Here is a 20,291-nt window from a genome sequence, read left to right as displayed (position 1 = left end):
CTCCCGGGCCCCTTGAAGACTCTGGATTCCGGCCTCCTCTTCTCCCTTGTGCACTAAGCTCCTCCTCCTCTCTCAAACTCGGGCAGTCGGGTGTGGTGTCAGGGAAATAAAGATGGGCAAAAGCCACCTGGTCAAAGGTATGGAACTCTTCCAACTCGGAGACTGGATTAGACCTGCGATGACCGAACTGGGGACTCGGGGTGTCAGAGAACTGGGGAAGGTGGAGAAAGAGGAGGGCAAAGAAGGATGCAGAAAGGAGGGAGGAGAGAGGAATCTCCCCCTCCACTACTTCAGCTTCGTGATGTCATTGGATTAACCCTCATGACGCCAGAGGATGCCTCCTCTGTTATCAGATAAATACCCGTACACAGGAAGGAGGAAAGAATTCGTTCACTGGAGTTGAGGTGGAAGGGACTTTGTCAATCAATCGATAGACATTCATTTAGCGCCTACTTTGTGCCAGGCACAATGCTAAGTGCTGGGGATAAAAAGAAAAGCAAAAGACAGTCTTTGCTCAGAGACCAATGGGGAGACAAACATGCAAACAAGCTATGTGCAGGATAAATTGGAAATAATCAATAGAGAGAAAGCACTAGAATTAAGGAGGTTTGGGGAAAGTTTCCTGTAGAATGTAGGATTTTGGCTAGGACTTTAAGGAAGTCAAGGAAACCAGGAGGTGGAGAAGAGGACTGAGAGCGTTCCAGGCATGGTGGACAGACAATGAAAATACCCCATTTAGAGGGCAGCTAGGTGGCGCAGTGGATAGAGCACTGGCTCTGGAGTCAGGAAGACCTGAGTTCAAATCCAGCCTCAGACACTTGATCATTTGATACTAGCTGTGTGACTCTGGGCAAGTCACTTAACCCCAACTGCCTGGCCAAAAAAAAAAAATACCCCATTTCGGGAGATGGAGTGTTGTTCGAGAAAGAGCAAGGAAGTTACTGTCACTGGATTGTTGGGGGTGGGGACAAGGAGGAGGAGAAAGGGGTACAAGGTATAAAACTGGAAAGGTGAGAGAGTGGGCTGGTTATAAAGGGTTTTGAATGCTAAGCAGATTCTATATTTGATCTTGAAGGTGTGATAGCCATTGGAGTTTATTAATTAGGGAAGTGACATGGTCAGACCTGCACTTTAGAAAGACCGCTATGACAGCTGAGTGGAGGATAGACCCAAGTGAGGAGAGGTTTAGGGTAGGGAGACCAACCAGCAGGTGATTGCATGAGGAGATAAGGGCCTGCACCAAGACAGTGGCAGTGTCAGAGGAGAGAAGGGGGTGGATGCAAAGAGATGTTACCAAGGTAAAATCAGCAGGCCTTGGCAACCTTAGCACGAATGAATGAATAAAAGAATCGATTTTTTAAATGAATTTATTAAGCACTTACCGTATGCAAAGAGCTGAGAATACAAATACAAAAAAGTGAAAACAGTGCCTGCTCGGATTCCAATTTCCTGCTTTGGAGATTGGAGCCCTGGATTGCGGTTCCTGCTCCCAGAACGTCAGCCAAGCTTCCCTAGGGCCCAGGTTCTCACCTCCCTCTCCCTCGAGGTGTCCCTGTGGGAGTTTGTGTACGTGATATTCAGTGACGAATGCAGTGATGAGCTGGGGTGCGTATATGCGTGACTGCTTTATGCGTCACCGATGCACGCAGCATCTAAGTTCTTCCCAAGAGAGTAGAGGTGTAGATGTGCACGGGTACCGGGACAGTACGTTTGGGTGTCTGTGGCCGTGTGCCTAGGGGTCAGGGTTAGAAATCCGTGAGCACAGCGCCACCTATTGCTACTTTGGGGCATGCAACGCACTCCTGACAGTCCGCAATTACCCCACCCCTGACGTATACATCCTCCTTTTTGTCATCCCCCCTATTCTCCTCAAATTTCCGCCACTGCCTCGCATGTGTGATGTCTCCTCGTGTCTCTCTTCTTCAGTGTCCCTCGGAAATCCAACTCAATTCAACCAGAGAACCCAGCTTTTGATTGACTAACGCCCAGCAAGTTGACACGTCGATTCCCGGGCCCAGGTGGCTGTGGTCCCCTTCTCCCGCAAGAGGACGCACAGGTTTCGCGTCAGGCGCCTCTCTGTTCCACCAGAGGGCGCTGACCGCCTTCCTCAGTCTTAGCGGAGGGGCGGCGGGGAGAGCTGTAATGCTACCGCCAGATTGGGAATCAGCAGCACGGTGATTTGCATAAAGTTGAAAGACCCACGCCTAGTGGACGAAAAGCGGAAGGCGAGAGTGAAACGGACTTGCTTATTGGCTGAGGCTTCTGCCCGTTCTTCCTTACGCCCTGAACCTCTCCAACTGCGCCGGGAGGTCAGTCGGAAACCTTGGGCACTAGGGAGAGGGGCCACTTCCCCCCCCCCCCCGTCCGAGCCCGGCGAGCCGAGGAGGGGCAGCCGGGGTGAGTGCCAGGAGGCGCTGGGACCCCCGGCATGGGGGGACCCGGGGGTGGAGGGCTGCATGCTGGAGGGCTGCGTCCCTGGGAGTTGTGCGCGGTGGTTAGGGACACATCTGGGGAAGGGGAGCTTAACAGCTAAGGGCATATCTGGAGAGGGGGAAGATACTGGGGGCACAAGCCGTCCTTTCTGCTCACTTGACTCTCCGGGGCTCAGGACCAGCTCCAAACCGATCCTGGGACCCACCTGCCCTGGGGAGAACCCGTCCAACTTTGGGAAAGACTCGAGTCTCCGCTCTGGATTCTCAGTGAATCCCTATAAAGGAAGACCTCAGTTTTCTCATCGGAAAGGTGGGGCTATGGAGTATGGGAGGCTAGAGTTGGGGGAAAAGTGGCCCCGGTGCTGCAGTCCCTGTCTAAGATGAGCACTCTCACAAGTTTGTCATTATAGGAAGTCTTCCAGAGACGGTAATCTTCACCACCACCCACCCAAGCTCCTCTTCATTTCCAGTGGCTACAGTTAGCTCAGGATGGGGACAGAAAGGCAGGGTTCAGAGCCAGACTGCCAGAAGCAATTCCACGCAGCAGTTACTGTCATCCAGAGTTTACCCAAGAATGGTGAGGCCAGTGACAGTCTCCCCATCCCACCCCACCCCCCTTGCCCTTTACCTCCCGTGTTCCCTATCCTCGCTGATTCCAAGCTGTAGTTTGGAGGTCCCCCCTTTCCCCCAGTCATTCCCTGGAGTCTTCACAAGTTTCCAGTAGAGGAGAAGTTTCTGGCCCTGGACACCTTGACTTACCTGATATTTCACTAGGTAAGCCTCCTCCCACCACAGCACTCAGCTTTAGCCCTCTCCTCACCCCAGGGAGCATGTCCTTAGGCAGCATCAGCAAAGCTCTGTTTCTCTGAACACTCCAAAGTTCCCCCAGCCTCTTCCCCCTGAAGCTGGGGATCTGATGGTTCTTGGCTTTCTTATTGCTCACCACCCCAACCACTCAGGTTCTTATCGCCCATCCTATGAGGAGATGTTGCGTTTCTACAGCTACTACAAGCAGGCTACCCAGGGACCCTGTCATGTGCCCAGGCCTGGCTTCTGGGACCCTATTGGACGTTATAAATGGTAATGCACCCTCCTCCCCCTGCCCCAGCTCCATGGTACTGTCCTCTTGGGGCAGTGTCCCTTCATGGAGGCCTCTTTGGTGACCAGAACTCTGCCCTCCAGGGATGCCTGGCACAGTCTGGGCAGGATGAGCCAGGAGGAGGCAATGGCGGCTTATATTGCAGAGATGAAGGTGGTGGCCCAGAAGGTAAAGTCTTCCTCGTGCTTCCTCCCAAGTGTAGAGTCATTTGGACTCTGGTGCTTGCTCTCAGTGACCCTTATCTTCCCTCCTATTAACCAATGCTGTTTCCACTCCAATTCTCTCATAGTGAACCAAGCCAGCAGGCCAGCCTCTGCCTCCCTTGACTCCTTCCCCAGTGGTTCTTAAGCCAGGGCTGAGCCTTCAGTGGACACAGTTGGGTGGTGACAGGGGTGGCAACATTTACTGTCGGGTTACCCACCATCTTTTTTCCTCTTCCCATAAGGTGATAGACACGGTTCCCTTGGGAGAGGTGGACGATGGCATGTTTGACTACTTTGTACCCTTGTACGAGATGATCCCTGACATGCCTCAGCCCCCAGAGACCTTCTTGAAGAAACTCACAGGTCAGACTCCCCCTCAAAAGGGCCAGCACTGGATGGAGAAGACTCAGAGTCAGGCCAAGGTTCTGAACTGCTCAGCTTATCATCATGGGGCTGAGAGAAGGGGTTTACCCAGCCATGGAAGAAGGAACTGTGGGATCCCTAGAGGGTTATGGGAGATCATCTTGTCAATACCCCTATTTCTACAGACTAGGAAACCATGGCCCAATGAGGTGAGGTAACTCACTCAGGATCACATAGATTAGAAATAGGAAAGTGGATTTGAACTCAGGTTCTCCAACTTCAAAACCCATGGTCTTTCCAATTCCACATGAAAGGAAGCCCTAAAATCAGTGCCATGGTTGTTTATGAGGGTGGTAGGGGGAGGATGTGGGATTGGTGCAGGTTTTTACTGCTGTTGTTTCTTGCCTGGAAATAAATAGATATGTTTGTATTTGGGGGCGGGGAGAAGGGGAATCTGGGGGGCTGACTTGGGTGGAATGTGTCGATCTGTCCCACCTCCTTCCCCTTGCAGCTCAGAAGGAGAAGATGCCAAATGGAGACATGAGAACCGTCCTTGAGCCCCTACCACCTCCTGAGGAACCAGCCTGCCAGACATCAGGTCATTATCTACCTAGATTTGACTTCATTCAACAACGTTGAGTATACTGTGTGCCAAGACTGAGGATACAAGAGAGGAAAATGAAATAATCCTGGCCTTCAGGAAATTACAGTCTACCAGAGAGAAAAAACAACCACATACACACACAGCTAAATAGAAAATCATTTTGAGGAGACACTGTCAACTGGGGGAGTCAGGACAGGCCACTTGTATGTGGTGAGACTCGATCTAAGCCTTTAAGGGAGCTGGGGGGGAGGGGAGAGGAGGGTCCAAGAGGTAGGACCAAGAAGGAGAACATTCCAAGCATGAGGTATAGTCTATGCTTACCATGCAATGTCATGGAGGTGGGAAATGGAAATTATATATATATATATATATATATATACACATGTGAGTGTGTATATATGTGGAAATACATGGGTGTGTTTTTTCCCCCTGAAAGCAACAAGCAAGCAAGTTTGGTTACAATGCAGACTAGGGGGGAGCACATATCCTGTTCCCTGTATTGGGTTCTTAACCTTCTTTGTGTCATGGACCCCTCTGGCTGTCTGGTGAAGCCTTTGGACTCCTTCTCAGGAGAATTGGCTTTTTAAATGCATAAAACAGGAGACATAAGATTACAAAGGAAACCAATTATATTAAAATATAGTTATCAATTGTTTTTAAAGTTCATAGAATTGAGGTTAAGAAATGGACTAGGGGGAAGCTAGGTGGTGCAGTAAATAGCGCTTCGCCCTTGGAGTCAGGAGGACCTGAGTTCAAATCCAGCCTCAGACACTTGACACTTACTAGCTGTGTGACCCTGGGCAAGTCACTTAACCCTGATTACCTCACCAAAAAGCACACCAAAAAAAAGCGGACTGGGGAGGAGTCAGCTGGGGCAGATAATAAAATGATGAAGGACCAACCCCCCTGACCTCCCCACACCCCACGAAGAAGTGTTAGAAGGAGAAGATAAAACCTGAGAATGGGTATACTCATATTTCATGCCCCGTGGAACCCCTGGGTTCTAGAGCACCGAGCTTAGAAAGGAGGATGTATCAGCCAGAGGTCAAGGAATAGGATGGCTCTGAGGTTCTTATTCCCAAGGCCTTATTCACTTGACCTGTGTCCTTGATTCCTTGGGTCTGTTCTTCCCTTCTTCCCTTCATTCCTTCCTTTTTTCCTCTCTCTTGTTCTCTCTCTTTTCCTTTTCTTTTACTCTCTCTCTCTCTCTCTCTCTCTCTCCCCCTCCCTTCTCCCCTCCCCCTGACCATAGAGAGCACTAGCTGCTGCCTCTACCTGGGCCTTGGGAAGCCAGCAGCCCTCTCCCTTCCCTCACCCCTTTTCTTTTTGCTCCTCTCACAGAAGCACAGCTACCCAGGGTGCCCAGTGTCCATGGGAGAGCCTCCATGGACCTGGATTCTGAGGTTTTCTGTGATTCCTTGGAACAGCTAGAGCCTGAGCAGGTGAGATGTTTCTTCTATCCTTGCCACCCCATTCTCAAGGCTACTCCTGCCTTGCCTCTCCCACCCAAGCCTTCAAGACCCAGGGGATCGAGCTTGGGGGGAGAATCAGGAAGGTGATGGAGTCTGAGTTTCTCCTGCCCTGGGATTTCTCCCTCCAGGATGAGTGGCTTCAGGAAGAGCTGAAGTTGGCGCATGAAGGAGAGACTGATGTCAGTAGTGACCACTTGCTTCCAAGAGAGAGAGGTGACTCGAACCCTGCCCTGCCCTCCCCCTACCTTCCTTTCCTCTGGGATCTTCTTTCTCTCCTCTGTCCCTAGCACCTGCCCTCACCTCTGGCTCTTCCATCCCCACCCTCCCCTTTGGGACACTGCTGGGATGAAAGTCCAGGGTTAGTATTTTAATTTAGAGAGGGGTTGGGGAGGGCACTGGGAAGTTAAGCCTTCTGCCCAGGGCTGCCACACAGGCAGATGCCCTTGGCTCTCAGAACCTCAAGCTACTGGGGAAAGGGGTAGGGGGTGGGGCTGGGCAAAGTCCCTGCCTCTCCCTCCTCTGCCTGTGCCCCTCTACGGACAGCAGTGAAGGAGGCAGAGCCACCCCCTCCCTTCAGGACTTCTTAGCCCTCTGTTCCAGTCTCATCTAGTCGACTTCAACCTTCTGGGCAAATTAAGGAGAATAATCCCTGTCCTTCCAGGACTGGTGTGAAAATAGCTCAGGCTTCATAGATGTGCTAGGAAGGCTTTGAGAAAATACATTTTTTTTTTTTAGGCAATGGGGGTTAAGTGACTTGTCCAGGGTCACACAGCTAGTAAGTGTCAAGTGTTTGGTCTGAGGCCAGATTTGAACTCAGGTCCTCCTGACTTCAGGGCCGGTGCTTTATCCACTGTGCCACCTCGATGCCCCAGGCAAAAATCCTATAGAAATGCAAGGGACAGTTGAGTACTTGGAGGTTTGGTTTACTCCTGCCCTTCACCTACCCTACCAGGCATCTGAACCTGGGCAGGTCCAGGGGGATGCCACAGAATGAGGACAGCCCCTCTTTTTATCTTTTTTGTGCAGAGATGGTAGGAAGGGCTCCCCCGGGTCCCCAGGAGTTTGAAGCCTGGCTGGCCAGTACAGTTCAAGCCCTGCAAGAGAGCATGCAGGATGTCCAGGGGAGGCTGAGGTGTCTGGAGAGCCTGCCCCGCCCTACACAGGTGAGCCCCCCTTCCTGCAACAGCCACCAATCAGAAGGAAGAAAGGGGCCAGTGAGAGACTGGGATTTGAGCCAGATCTGCCCTTTTCCCTCAGCTTACCCATCTGTGGCCCTCTGTTATCCTTCCCACCCTTAGAAACCAAGAAACCTTTTTCCATGGATAATAATAATAGTGGTGGTGGTAGTGGTAGTGGTAGTAATAGTAATCCCATTGGAAACCAAGAAGCCTTTTCCCAGGATAATAATAATAGTGGTGGTGGTGGTGGTGGTAGTAATAGTAGTCCCCTTAGAAACCAAGAAACCTTTTCCCAGGATAATAATAGTGGTAGTAGTAGTAATAGTAGCAGCAGTAGCAATACCAGCTGTAGTAGTAGCAGTAGTAGTAGCAATAGTCCCCTTAGAAACCAAGAAACCTTTTTCTAGGATAATAGTAGTAGCAGTCATGGTAGTAGCAGCGGCAACTAGCATTCATATAGACCATTGAGGTTTGCAAAGTGCTTTATATATGTTATCTCATTTGATCCTCACACCAACCTTGAGAGAGAGATGCTATTATTATCCCCATTTTACAGATGAGGAAACTGAGGCTGAGAGGTCACCTAGCTTATTAAGTACCTGAGGTGGTATTCAGCTGACTGCAGCATTATCAGCTGTGCCACGCAGCTGCCTCTGAATTACATCTGGGTTCCTGTCCTGGCTTGGCCTCTCCAGTGCCTTCGGGGCCCCAGGCTCCTCTCCTCAAGGATCTTGCTCCCAGTATTGTAATTCAGCATCCAGGCAACGAGTGTGTAGGATCTTCTCCCCCCAAGGCAGCCCTTCTCTTTGTGCTTCCTCAATCCAGAAAGTGAGACTGGCTCCTGGAACAGAAAGGGGGAGTAGGAGGAATGCTGGCAATACTAGGCCCTTCCCGATTTCTAGCTGCCTCGGCTGAACTGTCCCTGGGGGCAGCGGGGCTGACACCCCCTAACCCTCCTGTTCTATCCAGGCTGCTCATACTTACATGTGAGGGAGGGGTAAGAGATGGCAGCCAGTGCCCCCTAACACTGAACAGCCGTGAGAGCTCTCACCTGTGCCTGCTCTCACCCCCCCATCTGTAGCAGTCCTGACAGTTATTCCTTCTTCATTACAGTCACACACAGACGGATCTCTAGAGGCATATATGTGGACATATGTTGTTCACTTGTTTCAGTTGTGTCCAACTCTTTGTGACCCCTTTTAGGGGTCTCTTGGCAAAGATTGGTTTGCCATTGGCAAGGAGTGGTTTGCCATTTTCTTCTCTAGCTCATTTTACAGATGAGGAAACTGAGGGAAACCAGATTAAGTGACTTGCCTAGGGTCACACAGCTTGTGATTTGCTATTTCCTTCTCCAACTCATTTTATAGATGAGGAAACTGAGGCAGATAGGGTTAAGTGACTTGCCTAGGGTAACACAGCTAGTAGCTGTGTGAGGCTGGATTTGAACTGACTCCAGGGCCGGAGCTCTATCCACTACACCACCTAGCTGTCCTATATATAGATATATATACACAGATGCAGTAGCGTGCACACACACACACACAGACACACACACACACACACACACACACACACACACTCTCTCTCTCTCTCTCTTTCTCTCTCTGTCTCTGTCTCTGAAGTCCTGAGGTCTTCTGACTACAGAGGAAAAGTTTGCCTGTAAGTAGGTCTGATCTCCTGATCTAGCCAAATCTGGCCTTGGAAAGCCCTCAAGTGGGAGATGGCCAAATCTAGGGAGTGGCAGGGACTCTTGGGGGCCTCCCTTCCCTCTCTTCTGGCTTCTTATGGTTGATGACATGTTTTGCATGTAGAAAGTCCTCGAGTTCTTATTCTTTGCCTCCCCTACCCCTCCTGCCACCCCTTTCCCTGCCAAAGGTTTCCATTTTAGAACTTGGGTGAGATGGGAGACAGCCAGGTTGCCCAGTGGGTCGATCAAGAGCCTGGAGTCAAGAAGACCTTAGTTCAAATCTGGCCTCAGACACTCACTAGCTCCCTGGCCTTGGGCAAGTTAACTGTTTTAATCCACTAGAGAAGGAAATGGCAAACAAACCACTCCAATATCTTTGGGGTCCAGAAGCATCAGACTTACTAAGCAATCACTAGACCGCTGTGACTTCCCAGCTAGGCGAGGATAGTTATCACACTTTGACCTTCAGCAACTGGGGACTCGGGGAAGGACCTGGGAATACTTGACACGGCTTTCTAAAGCCTGTCCTCATCTTTTCTCGTTCCCATTAGATTGAAACCCTCCCAAAGATGTGGGGGCTGGGCCCGAGGGTGTTTGGAGAAAAGATGTATAAGCTACCCTCATAGCAGTGTGGAGGTGGGGGGGCAGGGCAGCCCTTTATCTGATCCAGGCCTCCATCCTGACCCAGTGAATCTATTTTTCCAGTCTCACTAGCTGGTATCTCAGTTATGTTCAAGTCAAGGAACATTTTTTCTTAAGTGCCCAATGATTGCATAACCTTGATGCAAATATACTGGAAAGTAGCATTCTTACCCTCATGGAGCCTATATTCTTCAGTCTGTTGCTATGCCACTCATTAGCTGTGTGATTTTGGGTAAGTCTTCTATCTCTGCAGTCTTGTAGGAGAATGTGGCATGCTTACAACGTCTTCCATACTGGAAGGGTTTGTGTTCTTCAGATGATGCAAATTTTGATCCCTCTAAAACAAGGGTTCTTAACTTTTTTTTTTTGGCATTACGGTGAAGCCTATTGACCCCTTCTCAGAAGGATGTTTTTAAATGTACAAAATCAAATACCTAAGATTACAAAGAAACCAATTATACTAAAATCATGATCGAAATATTTTTAATATCAACTAATCAAGTTTCTGGAGTCCAGGTTAAGTGCCCTTAGTCTGAAATTTACTAAATAGTCTTTAAATCTTATTATGGACTCATAGGTCATAGTTCAGTAATTGGTGTTCGACCTCATAAGGAGGATGAGCGTCTCTGAATTTAGCCAGGCTGGTTTAAGCAGTGGGCAAGCAGGCTCTTTAATGCACTAGAAGCCCATCCACATAGCCTTCAAAAGCCTGTGGCCCCTTCAGCTCACAATCAAAGCATCAAATATGGCTTTAGTGGATGATGGCACATACACAGATTACAATTATACATTACAGGTGCACAACACTGTTAGGTGAGTGTAAAGGAAGTCAAGGTTGATACAGATTGGGAGATCAGGGAAGGCTTCCTGGAGAAGGTGGCCCTTGAGCTGTGCTTTAACAGATGGATAGGATTTAAAAGGGATGGTGGTGTGGAAGAGGGAAGGGGATATTCTGGGTTTAGATAGTGGCTTCAGCTGAAGCGTGGTGGGAAAAGGCATTTGTCCTTTGGACTCCGATTGCTTCTTCCTTGGAACCAATCCAGAGGTGACCTACCTTTGGCCCTGGGACTTTCTCCCTTCACCATTAACTTCACCCTATCTATCCCTCGAGTTGGCAGTTAGGTGTCACAGTGGATAGAGCTTCAGGCCTGGAGTCCGGAAAACCTGAGTTCAAGTCCATCCCCAGACACTTACTAGCTGTGTGACCCTGGGCAAGTCACTTAACCTTGTTTACCTTAGTTTCCTTATCTGTAAAATGAGCTAGAGAAGGAAATGGCAAACCACTCCAATACCTCTACCAAGAAAACCCCAAATGGGATCATAAAGAGTCATTCACTATTGAACATCACCTATCCCCCGATTGATATAAGAACCATCCCTGGGAACTCATAAGGTTAGACATCAGTACCCAATCTCTACTGACCCTCCTTCATCATTGCTACAGGATCTTTCTCCTTGAATCTAATGTTCACTTCCTTTGCTTTCATACCTCAGAGTGTATTAAATTTTTTTAATAGAATGTGAAGGCCTGAGTTTAGTTTGAGGGCCTTAATGGGGGTAGGGGTAGTGAATGAGCCTTAAACTTAATTTGGGCCCAATAACTCCTACACACACACACACACACACACACTCACTGCCATCTATGTGAAAGTAGAGTTTTAAAGATCACCATATGAAAGATAGCAAGATTGGGGCTGCAGGTAAAGATTTTGGGTAAAAGAACTAACTCTTAACTGCGTGCCTTCCTGGTTGGTATATCCTTCCCTGGCCCTGTCCTTGTTGGCTTGATCATCTCTAAGAGAGGCTGGGAGGGTGAGGGCGGGGCAGGCTTAGGGAGGGGAGAGGACTAGAGGGGAGACTGATTGATTGGGATATTGGGAAGAGGCCAGTGTTGAGGAGACTGACCTGGGTCAAGGGCTGAGGGGAGTTTAGGCTTGGGTTCAGGTTGTGGGCCTCTCCCCCCACCTTTATCCTCTCCTTCCCTCCTGTAGAATCCCCCATCCCAGCAGGGGCCCTGGGCCTTGGAGCTCTCTACCCCCACACTCCTTCTCCTCCTCCTGTGGCCATTCGTTGTCCAGTGGCTCTACCAACAGTTTCGGAGACAGAAGAGGTGATTGGACCTTAGGGGACACTGCTGCTGCCAGAGGGGATGATGGGGGGAGGGGGGAGGAAGGTGCCTCCTGTTTCCTAGCCCTCCACAGTCTCCCACACTGCACCTGAGCCTTCCTGGGGAAGCAGGGAGGGCTTGGACCTCACCAGCTGGCCTCGTTTTCCTCACCTGTCAAATGAGAGTGTCCGACTAGATCTCTAAGGGTCCTCTCCAACCCTTATTCTTCAGTCTATGAGCTATGTCACTAAGTAGTTGTGTGACCTTAGGTAAATCGTTTTCCCTCCTTTGGGCCTCAGTTTCTTCACCTGTAAAATTACCCAGTGGAACTGCCTCTTAGGTGATATTCTGGAATTCCATGACCAATCAGTATTTGCTGGTTGCTGAATGGAATAAGTTCAGCCCTTTTTGGTGGCCCCTGCTCTGGGCTGCGGCCCTTCCCCTCCAGGAGGGCAAATAACTCGTTTTCCCCGACTGTGGATGGCATGGGGGAGCCCCAGGGCCCCTTGGTGATTCAGGATGCACCAGCGATGCTGGGACACCACCAGCACCAGATCGTTACCGCTGCGTTTCTCCCTCCCACCTTCCCACAGAGCTCCCTCCCCCACCGGCCTCAGGTCACTTGACTGTCATTCCCCACCCCCATCCCAGTCCCTCCCAGAGGTACCTTAGCTCAGGCAAGTTGAGGCAGTGGCCTGGGCGTCTATTCTAGCTGTTTGGTAGAAGAGAAGAGTTGACTTGCTGCGAGAAGGGTGTTTGGGGAGGCTTTTTCAGGCTGCTTTCCAGAGGCAGTTGAGAGGCCAGATAGACAGACAGATAGATAGACAGACAGACAGAGAGATCTATATCGATGGGAAGGGAGGGGAGTGGTGGGGGAGGCACCGAACTTGCTTTTGGTCACATGTCCCCTCTACCCTTTGGATTATACTCAGGTTCTCATCCGCTCAGAAGATCCTTAAGTATTAAAATAAATGAAACTTTCCGCTCTGGAGAGGTTCCATCCCAAGGGGGAATGGGGTGACGCAGGCATGGGGAGTGGGCTGGGGTTGAAGGGCTGAGTAGGGCCAGGCTCCCTGCTATGGACACTGGCTCCCCACCCCCAACCACGACGGGGCCCCCTCCCTTCTGTTTGTTGACCAGCAGTTTTATGCAGAGATTCCGAAGTCGTTGCTGCAGAAGGGGGATGGGGTGGGCTCCCTAGGGGTGGAGGGGGATGAAGACGAGAGCCCCCCGGGGGTGAGGGGCAGATTGCGGGCTACGGTGAGCCTCGGAAGAATTGGGGGAGGGAAGGGAGGTGTCTGCGTGTCTCAGTGTCCTGGGGTGGTGCCCAAATCTGAAGAAAACAGCCGCCTGCGAGTGGGGGGAGGGGAAATGGACTGGGGCGAAGGTTGCATCTGGACAACGTCGCATGACCCGCCCCGTCCGGCTCCTATCCCCGCGGCCCCGGAGGGTCTGAGGTTCTGGCGAGCATCCCGGGATTCCCGCGGGGGGTTGAGCGCAGTACCCCTTCCCCCGGCCCGCGGACTGGCATGGTCCTGCGGCGTCGGGGCGGGGCCTAGGGGAAGGGAGAGGAGGGGGCGGTCCCAGCTGCGCGTGGCGTCACGGTCACGGTCACGCCGTGGCTGGAGGCCGGAGCGAGCCCGAGGACGGCCGCCGCCCCCGGGTCTCGACTGGACCCCCTCCTCCATCCAGCTGGCAGCCCCGCCCTATCCCCGCTCCTGGCACTGATCCTCGCACCCAGCCCCCTTCTCTAGGCACTGCCCCTTGGTCCCTCTCCAGATATCCTCTCCTTCCGAACCCCTGAATCTCCGACCGCCCCCCTCCAAGTCCTGCACCCCCTTCCAGATCTACCCCAGCCCCGAGTGCTGGGATGCAGCTTCACCCACACAAACTTTCCCCAAAAGGTGCGGCTATCAGTCCCTGAATCTGACCCCTTTCTCGGGGGTGGGGCGGGGGGACGGGACTTTAAGACCTTCTTTCCGGATTATCTGTGTTAATAAGCCACTTTATAGGAAGCCCTCCGACAACTCAGCTAGGGGAGTGGGCCAAGGCTGAGGCTGGCTATAGGCATCTGTGTTTGTCTGTCCTAGCCTCCTTATGTGTGTCTGTCTGTGTGTGCACATCTGGAGCCTCCTGTGTCTGTTGCAGACGAGTGATTCTGTGCAAGAATGGGAGTCTGAGTATGCATGTGTGTGTATGGTGTTGGCTGCAAATGGTTCTTTTTCCTCTCTGGCACACCAAGACTCTGTCATCTGCCCATCCCAGGGCTTTGGCTCGGCCTCCAGGCCTGCTCAGTGCTTTCCCCTTCATCACCTCTCCTGGGATCCACCCCCAGCTTTTCCAGTTCCTTACTCTTTGCCTTAAGCCAAAAGCCTGGAATTTTCTGAGATTTTCCTTTAATGCCCTCTTCATTTTCCCTCTGCTTCTAGCCCACCACGCCCTGCCCCTTAATTCATGTGACTCTTGAAAATCCAGGAAAGGAAGACACTTTCTTGTATTAACTAGAGTGGACAGGAGAATCCCTCCATACCCCCACTTCCTCTATGGAAATACTTTTTAGCTTGAAAAATTTTTCATTAATTTTTAAAAATTGACTTCCCCTTATTCTCCTATTTTCTTCCACCCAGAGGTGCTGTGGCCTCTTCTTTGTATATAATGTCAATCAACTTTTCACTTAGCCAGCTGTTATCTTTGTTCAATATTCAGTCCTCTGGATGCCAGGTTCTCCCACTCAAGTTCAGAAGATGGGGGGGGCAGCTAGATGGTGCAGTGGATAGAGCACCGGCCCTGAAGTCAGGAAGACCCAAGTTCAAATACAGCCTCAGACCAAACACTTGACACTTACTAGCTATGTGATCCTGGGCAAGTCACAACACCAATTGCCTAACAAAACAAAACAAATCCTCCGGAAGCTCCCCAAAGCCGTGCTGCTCCCTTCCCCACCTCGGGTAAAGCCCAGGGCTATAGGCTGTGGACTCTATAAAGCCTTTGTGATAAGGATGGCCAAGGGCAGAACAGGGAAAAACTAGGGGATGGGAACCCAGGCTGCTAGTTGGAAAAGTCTAGGCAGTCTCAGGGAAGCCTAGAGCTGCAGGCTAGGATGGCTGACTCTTGCCAGTAATGTATGAAGGCTCCCTGATGCTGAACTGCCTGCAGATGCTTCATTCTTTCTACTCTAGAGTGACCTCTTCTCTTTCCTACTGATTAAAAAACAAAACAAAACAAAACCGTTCTACAGGAGCTTCTTATGAATTGGGGTATGAGGGTGAGAAAGATGAGATATTCACCTCCAGATTCCATTTGGATAAAGTCATTTTCTGTAAGAGAACTCCTAGCTTGGTGGGAGAGAAATTCCTTGTTCAAAGGAAGCGCCTTGTCTGATGTGGGAGATGACCACTATGACCACTGGTTCATAGAATCACAGATTTGAAACTGGAAGGGACTTTAGAGGTCATCTAGTGCATTTAGGAAGAAAAGGTCTGCTTCGGGCAACAGTTCTTAACCTGGGGTCCCTGAACTTGTTTTTAAACAATATTTTGGTAACTATTTCAATATAACTGGTTTCTTATGTAATCCTATGTAATTATTTTATGCATTTAAAAATTATTCTGATAAATAAATTGAAAATTTAAAAAAATTATTCTGAGAATGAGTACATTTCATTGTTTTAACGTTTTTTTCAGTCATGTCTGGCTCTTCGTGACCCCATTTGGGTTTTTCTTGGCAAAGATACTGGAGTGGTTTGCCATTTTCTTCTCCGGTTCATTTTACAGATGAGGAAACTGAGGCAAACAGGATTAAGTGACTTGCCCAGGGTCACATAGTAAGTGTCTGAGGCCAGATTTGAACTCCAGAAGAGGAGTCTTCCTGACTGCAGGCCCCGGGCTCTATCGATTGCAGCGACACCTAACAGTCCCAAATGGGTCCATAGGCTTCACCAAACTGAGGAAGGAGTTCATGATAGGGAAAAGGGTAAGAATCGTTGGTCTAGTCCAAACCTGTCATTTTATTGTGACAGAAATGAAGCAATCAATGAATATTTATTGATTACAATTTGTTGGGCATTGTGCAAATGCAGAGAGAGAATGAAAAGAGGAAAAACAAAATTCTTTGCCCTCAAGGAATTTACAATCTATTTCAATAGACTAGAAAGACTATAAATATAAACATATATTTTGTATTATTATGTATATGTAAATGTATACCTGTATTTTGTATTATGTAAATGTAATGTATATGTGTGTGTATATATATATATAATATGTATATGTAAATACAGACATATATTATGTATATTCTAGCACATATAAATATATACAAAATAAATCCAAAGTAATGGGGTGGGGGTGGGGAGAAGGAGCTGAGGGGAATTCAGAAAGGCTTGAAGTAGGAGGACTGGAGTGAAGATAGGAAGAAAATTTGGCTGAGCCGGGAGGATGGAGTGCATTCCAGACGTGGGCAACAGCCCCTTACAAAGGCATGGAGATTGAGGAGAGAGATGGAATGTCAAGTGTGAGGAACAGCAAAAGTCAAGTTTAGCTTGACTACGGACAAATAGAAAGGGAGTAATATAAAAGTGTGTTCTCATATGAACACAGAAGCTGGGAAAGCAGTTGGAGCCAGGTTTGAACGGGTTTAAATCAAGCATTTATTTATCACCTGTTATTTGCCAAACACTTTGTATATAAAAAGAAAAGCAAAACAGGTTTCTGTCCTCAAGGAAATTATCTTTTAATTACTTCCTGCATTAGGCAAAGACACCAAGATGGGACATGGAGATGAAATGTCACGGGTGAAGATGGCAAATAGGCCAATTTGGCCCCAATGTCAAGATCCTGGAGAGGAAAGATAAGGGGCCAGATGGTAGAGAGCTTTAAGGGCCAAAGAGAGGAGTTTCTAGTTGATGCTAGGGGTTAAATAAAGAACCTTTAGAGTTATTGAGCATCAAAGTGCTCACCATGCCCTGTGCTTTAGGAATGTCATTTTTGGAGGGGTTGAGGATGGATTGGAGAAGGGAGGTATGATGGGAGGAGATCAGTTAGTAGGCTATTGTCATTGTTGTTTGTCCTTTGTTCTCCAAGGGGACCAGTGACACTGGGAGGGTCTTGACTTGCAAGTGAATTGGATTTAAGTGAGGAAGAGCTGTGCAAGGTCAGCAGCCTCACTCTCTCCTCCAGGCATGGGAGTCCAGTGGAAAAACATAGGTCAGGATGCCTGTAGATGGTGCAGGATGCAGTGCAGGCTGTTGTAATAGTCCAGGTGAGGAGTAATAAGGGCCTGAATGGAGATGCTCCCTCAAGGGAGTAAGCAGCCTACCCCAGACCATACAGACAATAAGGGACACAGGCCAAGGATTCCCACCAGCCCTTGCCTAATATCAAAATCCAGTGCTCTTTTCCATCAAGCCCTGTAAGGGCTCTGCCTTCAGGGAGTTCCCAGTTCAATGGAAGAAACAAAGTCCCTGCCACTGGGGACCTCCCATTCCAGTGGGAAGATGTCATGATCCACAACATACACAGAAACACAGCTGAAAATTCTGTAGCTGGAAATCGGTTCTTAAGAGTTTGGGGAGAGAATAAGGGCTGTAGAGATATGGAGCAGCATATGAAAGACAGTTATTAAGTTGTTAATACTGCATTTAAATGTGCTAAGCCCTGGTCATACAGATAGAAAAAGAAACATACTCCCTGCTCTCAAGGAGGTCATACTAGAGTATGGATAAAGTATAGGAGGAGACAAGAGGCTTCAGCTATTAATCATATGGAAAGCTGTCCCACCCCAGCAGCAAATCAAATAATAATGCATTTTCATTAATGTGATTTCCATTGATTAAACCATTTTTGTTGTTGTTCAGTCCGAGTCTGACTCTTCATGGCCTCATATTGGGGTTTTCTTGGCAAAGATGCTGGAGTGGTTTGCTATTTCCTTCTCCAACTCATTGTACAGATGAGGAAACTGAGGCAAACAGGGTAAAGTGACTTGCCCAGGTCACCCAGCTAGTAAGTGAGGCCATATTTGAACTCAGGAAGATGAATCTTCCTGACTCCAGGCCTGGCCCTCTATCCACTGTGCCATCATATATATGAGTAATTTCTGAAAGACCCCTTTTTAATGACCAGTTTTCTATGGGTATCTTTCTATGGGAAGCTCCAGGCTAGAGGTTCCCAAACTTATTTGGCATACTTCCCCCTTTTCAAAAAAGAAAATTACTCCATGCCCCCCTGGAAATCTATTTTCTTTAACCCTTTAACATTTTTTTTAAACTTGTATTGTTTCAAAAATATGTAATTTTTTAAAATGACACATCTTAAATTTAATAATTTAAATCTATGGGTTTACTGTATTGAAATTTTCATGACACAATATTTCATCATGTAACTGTATCATTACACACACATATTCCTGCTGATGAATGCTGGACTTCCCTACGATGTTCAACGTACTCACTAACCAACACTTGCTTGTTAAGACCTGATGTTGGACTTGACCACTGATCAGTTATAACTTGCATTTTGTGTGTTTAGTTGAAAAATGATGTAATCACTATGACTTTAACTGTTACACAAGATGAAGATGTGTGATTTTTAAAAATATTTTAATTTAATTTTTTTTTGGCCAAGCTATGGGGTTAAGTGACTTGCCCAGGGTCACACAGCTAGTTGTGTTAAGTGTCTGAGGCTCTATCCGTTGCACCATCTAGCTGTCCCAATAACTTGCCTAGGGTCACACAGCTATTGTCAAGTGTCTGAGGCCGGATTTTGAACTCAGGTCCTCCTGACTCCAGGACTGCTACTCTATCTGGCTGCCCCCCAAAATGTATGGTTTTCAAATTTATCTTCTCTTCTTTCCTTATTCTTCCGCCTCCCCCTTATTTTTATTCAACACCTCCCAACTGCATTGAGGCTATTACTGCCCCCCGAATCATTCCAGTACCCTCCTGGGAGTGGCATCGCCCATTTTGGGAACCTCTGCTCCAGCCCTTCTGACACATCCTAATTTAGAGACAGCGTATAATTCCAAAAGGCCTACTCTTGCGGTTAGAAGATCTAAGTAGAAAGAGCAATCATCTTGGAAGTCTGAAAACCTAAGTTTAAAGCCATTAAAAATAGGTAATAATAACTAACATTGATATAGTGCCTGTGTGCCAGGCACTGTGCTAAGAGCTTTACAATTATTAGCCCATTTGATCCTCACACAACCATCCTGGGAGGTAAGTATTATTATTATTATCCCCATTTAACAGATGAGGAAACTGAGGCAGATAGCAGCTAAGTGACTTGTCTAGAGTCATACAATGTCTGAGGTCAAATTTGAACTCAGGTCTTCCTTACTCTAGGCCCAGAGCTCTAGCCACTGAGCCTATTAGCTGCCTTGGAAATAGAAAAAACAAACCTCCCCCAGCCCCAACAAAACAAAACCTACCAATGACATCTATTAACTGTATGACCCTGGACAAATCACAATCTGTGTCCCAATTTCCTCATCTGTTAGAAACTTTTTTTGGCGGGGGAAGGGATGTGGGCCTGTGACTTTCTGGGAGAACTGAAGGGAAAGTATATTGATTATGGAATCAGAGCACCCGGGGGTTCAAATTCCACCTCTGACTCTCACTACATATGTGATCTCAGACAAGGCATTTCCATTCTTGAGGCCTCATTTATTTTTCTTCTGTAAAATGAGGGAGTTGTACAAGATGATCTCTGAGGTTCCTTCCACCACTTCATTTATGATCTTTTGAAATTAGGATCCATTGAAAGATTCATCCAGATGTACTGCAGACTCCAGAGAGTCAGTGGGCACTCCAAGGCTGTTTCTCATATAATTAGGGACTTCTGCTTTCACAGAGCTGCACAGCTCAGCCTGTAAACTTCTCATCTGTCATCAACACACAGTGAGGACTTAACTCTTTTGGAGGACAGTGTTGTCTGGGCTCGGGACTCCACGAGGTTTTATCACTTAGCTGAGGGTGGGGAAGGTGGGGCTCCCTGTGCAAAGCAGCATTTCAGGAAGAGATTACTTTTTGGCCTGTGTGTGTAAAATGGATGGGAGACTAGAGGCAGGGGGACCTGTTAGGCTATTTAATATTCCACTCTTGGATATCAAGACTGCCAGAATGGAAAGACTAAAACCCAGAAATTGGACGTGGAAGGATCACAAGAGAGAAGGAAGATAGGGAAGGATTTGGATGTGGTGGTGGTGGGGGGGGGAGTGAAGGATGATGTGTATAACCAAGGATGGTTGACAGATGTTAAGTCAGCAAAGAGAGGCATTTAATTAAATTAATTAGAGGCAGCTAGGTGGTGAAGTAGAGGGCTGGGCCTGGAGTCAGGAAGCCCTGAGTTCAAATCCAGCCTCAGACACTTACTAGCTATGTGACCTGGGCAAATCACTTAACCTTTTACTCCATCTTTAAAATGGGAACAACAGCACCTCCCTCCCAGGACTATCGTGAGGATCAAATGAGATAATATTTGTAAAGCCCTTTTCACAGGGTCTGGCAGACA

The 20,291-nt window shown here is 48.4% G+C and overlaps 1 protein-coding gene across 9 annotated transcripts; it reads left to right on the top strand.

Moving 5' to 3' along the window:
- The first annotated feature begins 31 nt into the window (after positions 1-31).
- On the top strand, positions 32-18,363 carry ACBD4 (acyl-CoA binding domain containing 4). Of its 9 annotated transcripts, XM_078155958.1 has the most exons (12): positions 32-137; positions 1,927-2,397; positions 2,609-2,742; positions 2,843-3,009; positions 3,392-3,512; positions 3,615-3,699; positions 3,977-4,097; positions 4,609-4,695; positions 6,043-6,143; positions 6,302-6,386; positions 7,200-7,336; positions 15,561-18,363. In XM_078155958.1, the coding sequence occupies exons 4-12, from the start codon at positions 2,922-2,924 to the stop codon at positions 15,609-15,611; spliced, it is 876 nt and encodes a 291-aa protein (XP_078012084.1). In that variant the 5' UTR covers positions 32-137; positions 1,927-2,397; positions 2,609-2,742; positions 2,843-2,921; the 3' UTR covers positions 15,612-18,363. The 9 variants fall into 9 exon arrangements, with proteins under 9 accessions (XP_078012084.1, XP_078012086.1, XP_020853017.1 ...); XM_078155960.1 differs by lacking the exons at positions 7,200-7,336; positions 15,561-18,363 and adding an exon at positions 11,672-11,901; XM_020997358.2 differs by lacking the exons at positions 32-137; positions 15,561-18,363 and adding an exon at positions 7,908-11,199 and having other exon boundaries at positions 2,034-2,397.
- The last annotated feature ends 1,928 nt before the right edge of the window (positions 18,364-20,291 follow it).

Source organism: Phascolarctos cinereus, unplaced genomic scaffold (genome assembly GCF_003287225.1).
Source record: "Phascolarctos cinereus isolate Bilbo 61053 unplaced genomic scaffold, phaCin_HiC Scaffold_5;HRSCAF=322, whole genome shotgun sequence".
In the NCBI taxonomy this organism is placed as follows: domain Eukaryota; kingdom Metazoa; phylum Chordata; class Mammalia; order Diprotodontia; family Phascolarctidae; genus Phascolarctos; species Phascolarctos cinereus.
The sequence above is the reverse complement of the archived record's forward strand: the minus strand, read 5'-3'. Positions and strand labels throughout refer to the sequence as shown.

What these genes read in the sequence shown, in the direction of transcription:
- ACBD4 (XM_020997357.2), top strand. Translation starts at nt 2,922, where the DNA reads ATGGGGACAGAAAGGCAGGGTTCAGAGCCAGACTGCCAGAAGCAATTC. An exon ending in CTTCTTGAAGAAACTCACAG is followed by an intron (nt 4,098 to 4,608) that starts GTCAGACTCCCC and finishes TTCCCCTTGCAG; the next exon opens with CTCAGAAGGAGAAGATGCCA. An exon ending in AACAGCTAGAGCCTGAGCAG is followed by an intron (nt 6,144 to 6,301) that starts GTGAGATGTTTC and finishes TTCTCCCTCCAG; the next exon opens with GATGAGTGGCTTCAGGAAGA.